Here is a 6,753-nt window from a genome sequence, read left to right on the forward strand (position 1 = left end):
TGTCCATGCCAAAATCCCAAGAAGAGAATGGAGGGTAAAGGACTGTGGCATGGCCATCCCACTGGAGGGTGATTTTTCACTTTCCCTTCTCTCTCTGTCTCTCTCCAGCAAGTGCACACGCCCTATTGCAACAACCTAACCATAACACCAAAAAAAAAAAATTGACAATTGTGACGTGTATGTTTTGTACAAACTGACTCATGACAAATTACTGGATTAATTTTACTTTACTTCTTCAGGACTGGAGTTTATTGATGACTTCAAATTTGGGACCTTTAAATGTGAAAGTAGGGAATGTATTCATGTCTGCTTTTCCATAGATTTGCTTAAGCTTAAAGAGCTCCCTTTGGGGACCAGCAGATGGTGTAATGGCTACATCACTGGACTCCCATGTAGTCAGCCGTGGTTTGAGTTCTGGACCCGTGGCTTAAACTCAGGCCAGGTGCATGTGCGTGCATGCCCAAGATCCTGAGGAGAATGGAGAATGGATTGTGGCGTGGCCATCCTTCCCGGCGGGGGTGGGGGAACTATTTCTAGCTTTCTGTCTCTCTGCCTCTCTGTGTCTTTCTGGCAAGCACAGGCACCCTCTAGCAAAAAAACTCTCAGAAAAAAAAAAAAAAGAGCTCCCTCTGGGGGCCAGCAGGGTTAACGCGCTGGACACTCCCACGTGGCCAACCACAGTTCGAGTCTCAGACTGGTGGCTTGCTTTCTCACTTTCTTTCTCTCTATGTGTCTGTCATTCTCTGATCAAATGAAAATATATGAATAAATAAATAAAATAAAATATAAATAAATAAACAAGCATCTAAAAATAAATAAATAAAACTTCTCCAGATATTGCTGATGTTCTGGGCCAATATCAACAGGTCCTCCAGATGTCTGCCATTTAGATTTGTATTCTCTGATCTCATCCACAAAATATTTCTGTTCAGGATTAAGCTCCATATTAAATGCCATTGCTGTAACACCAGTGTTTCTCCACAAATGGACTGAGGGTGCTGACCGAGTTATGGCGACCCTGAAGAGCCTCTGTAGAATCATGATGATTCTTTGTTACTTGTACTCTGTCCTAAGCTGCCAGAGCCATCGCCACTGCCACCATTCTCACTGTTTAAATTAAAATGAATAAATAAAATAATATGGCATAATATCTAAATTGCACCATTTTATGTTATTAGATGTTTTGATGTGCATTGAAAACAGCCTGAAAGAAGACCTCAATACTATTCACATTAACGACTTCTGGGAGTGGATGGGATAGATTAAGAGAAAATTTTGACTGCTACTCTATGTATGGTGAAATATTTTTTGGCTTTTAATGTGTTGATGTGGTACTTTTCTCATTTTAAGAAAAGTAACATAAATGCAGGAAGAATAATGATGGGAGGATGTTAATGCCCATGCCACATGTGTTTCTTCAAAAGCAGAACAAAGAGGTAACGGTAACAGTCACTTTAGAATGATAGTTGTTGTGACTGAAGACTAAAACAAGAAGAAAGACAAGGTCATTAGGCCATGTACGAGCGTATTTAGAATAGCCCATACCAGGAGACAGAGCAATCTTCATCTATATTTTGAATGGAAAAATAAATATTAGTTACCTTTAGATGATGGTATTTACTGGGAACAGACTTCATGTTACCTTCTGGGCTGTTGTAAAATAGTATATGATTTCATGTGGATTGTGGTTGAAGTGTGTTTTCATATGTTAATATTGATGGAGCACTTAAGGTTGGTGCATTTATTGGGTATATGATGTAAAAATTAAAAAGAAAAGCAAAAAAAGGTGGTCATGTATTTATTGTGGAAAGCATATTCTGGACTCTGCAGCGTTCCTTAGTAAACTCCAGAGCCCTCCAGTTCGTAGTCGAGAGGGCATGAGAAGAACAGCAACAGTGGCCACATCCAGGCTATCTCTAGGTTGTGCAGCTACAGCTCAGACCTCCCTAGACAGTCTGGAGTCTGGTCATTCTTTCCCTTACACCCAGCTTCACACTCCTGCCCCCTGGTGGTCAAGAGGAGAACAGCAGGGAAAACTTGAAACAGGGCTGGCCCGATTACAGAAAATAAAGGCTTTGAAGGACCCCAACCACCACAGTAGACAGTGTAGGACCAAGACAGATAGAGTAGGACCAAACTCCAGAGTAATCTCAACCCCCTCCCAACTTTCTCTACTCTAAACCTGATACCACTCCTCTCATCAACTTCAAAGTGGAAAGTGAGGGAACCAGCAGTTAGCGTAATGGCTATGTCGCTGGACTCCCACGGAGTCGACCACGGTTCGTGTCCCGGACCCGGTGGCTTAAAACTCATGCCGGGCGCGTGTGCGTGCGTGCCCAAGATCCCGAGAGGAGAATGGAGGAGAAGGGATTGTGGCGTGACCATCCCCCCTGGGGGGTGATCTCTCGCTTTCTGTCTCTATGTCTCTCTCTGTCTGTCTGGCGAGCGCATGCGCCTTACAGTGAAAATCTCTCAAAAAAAAAAAAAAAAGTGGAAAGTGAAAACAAGAAATAAGGGAGGTAAACCCCTTTGAAGCTTCCACTTTATGGTTGCTCTGGCTCCAGCAGTTGAAGGTCACAGTCTCCTGTGAATGGAACAGGAGAGTCTACACAGGCCAGAAATCCCAGCATTTGTTTCTCCTGTCTCCCAGTCTTTTCAGTTTTGAAAAGATGTACTCTTTTCTGTTTCTCAGCTGGTCATCTTCTTTTGGTTTCTTTCTAGAATGCCTCCTCCAGGACTATGTGAATAAAGAAAGAAGTATATGAGAATAGAAATACTAGAGTAGCTCCTAAAGATCACCAGAATATTGCCCCAGTAACTGCTTTAATGAAATAAATTGTTGAGGGAACCAGCAGGTGGTGGGGTGGTTAAGGCACTGGACACTCCCACATGACTGACCATGGTTCGCATCCCGAACCTGGTGGCTTATTTTCTCGCTTTCTCGCTCTCTCGCTCTCTCTCTCTCTCTGTCTGTCTTTCTCTGGTCAAATTAAAATAAATGAATAAATAAAATTAAATAATTCTTTTTAAAAAATAATTTAAAAATAAATAAATAAACTGTTGGACAATTAATTTGAAAAGTATGGCTCTGCCATCCTTAGATAGTATAATTAAATAATTTAGTCATTTGCAAGAGAAATGATAGCAGTAAATCCTTGGGGATGGGGACTAGAAATGAGGCCACCCATCCTGCTTTGTTCCAAAGTGAGTGTCATGGAGTGACACTTGGAGGGTCATGTCCAAAGGAGTCATAACTTCACTCTGGGAGTAACTCTGGCATCCTAATCAGAATACTTTTAAGCTTTTAAAGGTGTGGCATCCAAGAACAAGCCGAGGGACTAAAAGTGAGCTATGACCAAGTATAGGAGCATTCACTACCCTCCTTTTTTTATTCTAAAATTCATGATAGAACACATAGCACATATGAAAGAGGGGGAGAAATGGATCCTCTTCAGGGATCAGTCTTGCCACAATCTCCTTCCTCCAGTCCTCCAGCCCACTAAGATCCTGGGCACATCTGCTAGCACTGTATGTCTTCAGGCCAACCAGTCAGGGGACTTGAACTGCAGTCTGCATGTGGCTTCCAGCCCTGCGGTCTGTACACTATCACCTGTGCCACAGAGGCAGGGTCCCCCCTGTCTTCCCAACCATTGCCTCTTCAGCCTAAGTGAACATTAACCTTCAGACATTCTAGGTACTTTTTCATTAACTTCCCCCTTCTCAGATTTGCTCTCCACAATCATTTTCTCAAAAATACCACCTTGTATTTATAGTCTTTGTGTTCTTAATCCTGGACTTGCTTTTTATCTCTCAAGGAACAACCTTTGCAGAATCATGTTGTCCCTTACCTGGGCCTTCCCAACCACCACAGTAGATAGTGAAGAACCAAACTCCAGTTGCTGACCAGCTGGGTAGCTGTGGGCAAGTTATGTAACCTCTGTAAGCCTCAGTTACCTCTTCCTTTATTTATTATTTTTATTTTGGCAAAGAGTATGTGCACCCCCATAGAGAGAGAGACAGAGAGAGGAAGAGGGAGAAGACATCCCTTATGGGGAACAGTCACAGTGTAATCTCTTATCCTGTCTTTCTCCATCCTGTCAAGATTTTGGACACACCCATATTTGTGCCTGGTTTGTTTCATAAGCAATGTCGCAGTTGGCCTTGTGGGATCCTTCTACCTTAACCACCAGGCTGCAGAGCTGACCCATAATTCTTTTTCTTATCCTAATTTTTAGGTTTTGCTGTTGGGCAGGAGCGCTCCCCTGAGAGAGACAGAGAAAGGGAAAGTGAGAAATCACCCCCCAGGGGGAGATGTCCACACCACAATCTCTTTCCTGCCATTCTCCTCTCAGGATTTTGGGCATGCATACGTGTCGAGCATGATTTTTAAGCCATCAGGTCTGGAACTCATACTGAAATCCATGCTGGCTCCCTTATCTTAATTTTTAAAAAAAAAGAGTTGGGTTGGGCCAGCAGGTGATATGGTGGTTAAGGCAACTGGATTTCCACATGACTGACTGCAGTTTGAATCCCAGACCCTGTGGCTTGAAACACGCTGGGCATATGTGCGTGCATGCCCAAAATTTTGAGAGAAGAATGGAGAAGGGATAGCACTGTGGCCATCCCCCCCCAAGGGAGGGGGTCATTTCTCACTTTCCCTCTCTGTGTCTCTCTCTGTGTCTCTCCTCTCTAGAGAGCACAGGCACCCTATAGCAAAAAACTAAAAAAATTTTTTAAAAATAAATAAAAAGTTGGGCCAATTCCGTGGCTTGGTAGTTAATGCAGCTGGATCCCACATAGCCAACTGCATAGTTGGAATCCCAGACCTGGTGGCTTAAGGAACATGTGGGTCGTGTGTATGCATGCATGCCCCAATCCTGAGAAGTTGGAGAGATAGAGGAGAAGGGTTTGCCGTGTGACCATTCTCCATGGGGTCTGCATTTATTTTTCTCCCTCTGTCTCTCTGTCTCTCACTGATAAAAGCATGCACCCTCTAGCAAAAACATATATAAATAAAATATTAAGATTTATGTTGATTTATTTTAAGACCATTTAAGTTTTGTTTTTTGTTTTTTGTTTTTTGGTTTTTTTTTGGAGAGGTTTTCGCTATAGGGCGTGTGAGCTCGCCAGACAGACAGAGAAAGACAGAGAGACAGAAAACAAGAAATCACCCCCCAGGGGGGGATGGCCACGCTGCAATCCCTTCTCCTCCATTCTCCTCTCGGGATCTTGGGCACGCACACACATGTGCTTGGCGTGAGTTTAAGCCACAAGGTCCGGGACTCGACCGCTGTCAACTACATGGGAGTCCAGCGACATAGCCATTACGCTAACTGCTGGACCCAGACCATTTAAGATTTTATATGAACACATTGAGTCTTTGCACCTACCCTAGTAAGTCTTAGTATCAATCCTGTTTTATAAATGAGAGGATAAATGGCCTGCTCAGGGTCACACAGCTATCACGCAGCAGACGTGAGTTCTAAGCAGGGAGACGGCTCCTGAGTACAGATGCTTTATCACTCTGCGCTCCGGCGTCACATACTTAGTACTAGCTATCATTGCTAATGCTTGGGACTGGAGGACAGTGATCAGAAGTGTAACTGACATGCCCCTCCAACAGTGGGTCTGTGTTACATAGAAAGGAAACAGAGGCTAGTCCTCCGTGAAAGGGAAGAAAATGATCATTATGGGAGCATTTACTTCACTGATTCCTTCATTTCACAAATATCTGAGGGTTAAGAGAGAAATAGGTAATTATGGATGAAACAAAATGTCATGGCTTTTTCTCTGTACCTTTTCATATGCTCGTCCCTTTGCCTAAAATGTCAAAACACACACACACCCCTCTCACTTTTTCACCTCTCTCTGATAGAAGGCAATTTCCTGGGTTTTTATTTTTTGCACACATCTCGGATTCCCGTTTAACTGGAGAGAAATTTTTAAAAATTAAGATAACATAAAAAAGGAGAAAGCGGACCAGCAGGTGGCATGGAGGTTAAGGAGGTTGGATCCCATGTGGCCAATTGCGCAGTTCAATTCCCTGACCAGTTGGCTTGGAAGTCATTCTGGACACATATGCATGCAGGACCAAAATCCCCAGTGGAAACTGGAGAGGAAGGGATTGAAATGTGGTCAAACCCTCTGTGGGGTGATTTCTCACTTTCCCTCTCTCTCTCTCTCTCTCTCTTTCTCTCTCTCTCTCTCTGTCTCTGTCTCTGTTTTTCTCTGGTGAGTGCACATGCCCTATATCAAAAAGGAAGAAAAGAAAAGGTGGGAAAAATAAAAAATAAAAGAGATACATATATCTGGAGAAGAGCCAAAGAAACCAAAGACATGATTTAAAAATTAGAGATGACAGGGCCAGCCAGTACCATGAAGGTTAAGGTGCTGGATTTCACATGGCCAACTTTGCAGTTGGAGTCCTGGATGAGGCAGCTTCGAAGTCAAGGTGGGTATATGCACATGTATGCCCAAAACCCAGAGAGGAGACTGGAGGAGAAAGGATTGCAGTGTGGCCATCCTTCTTGAGGGATGATTTCTCACTTCCTCTCTCTCTCTGTGTGTCTCTCTCTGGCAAGCACACATGCTCTGTAGCAAAAATTAAAATAATATTTTTAAATAAATAAAATAAAATAAAAATAATTAGAGATTACAAGGCCAGCTGGTATGGTGGTTAAGGCAACTGGATACCACATGGCCAACTGTGTGGTTCCAGTCCCAGAACTGGCAGCTTGAAAACTGTGCCAGGTG

General features: G+C 43.3%; 1 protein-coding gene across 1 annotated transcript; it reads right to left on the reverse strand.

The window, feature by feature from the left end:
- Positions 1-235: 235 nt before the first annotated feature.
- Positions 236-1,041, reverse strand: LOC102479194 (ATP synthase-coupling factor 6, mitochondrial-like). The gene is made up of 2 exons (XM_006155150.1): positions 827-1,041; positions 236-344 (listed from the first exon to the last, which is right to left on the reverse strand). Exons 1-2 carry the CDS (start codon positions 1,039-1,041, stop codon positions 236-238), a joined length of 324 nt encoding a protein of 107 aa, XP_006155212.1.
- Positions 1,042-6,753: the final 5,712 nt, after the last annotated feature.

This window comes from Tupaia chinensis, unplaced genomic scaffold (genome assembly GCF_000334495.1).
Source record: "Tupaia chinensis unplaced genomic scaffold, TupChi_1.0 Scaffold000437_1, whole genome shotgun sequence".
In the NCBI taxonomy this organism is placed as follows: domain Eukaryota; kingdom Metazoa; phylum Chordata; class Mammalia; order Scandentia; family Tupaiidae; genus Tupaia; species Tupaia belangeri.

What these genes read in the sequence shown, in the direction of transcription:
- LOC102479194 (XM_006155150.1), bottom strand. Translation starts at nt 1,041, where the DNA reads ATGATTCTACAGAGGCTCTTCAGGGTCGCCATAACTCGGTCAGCACCC. An exon ending in CATCAGCAATATCTGGAGAA is followed by an intron (nt 345 to 826) that starts GTTTTATTTATT and finishes TGGTCCCCAAAG; the next exon opens with GGAGCTCTTTAAGCTTAAGC.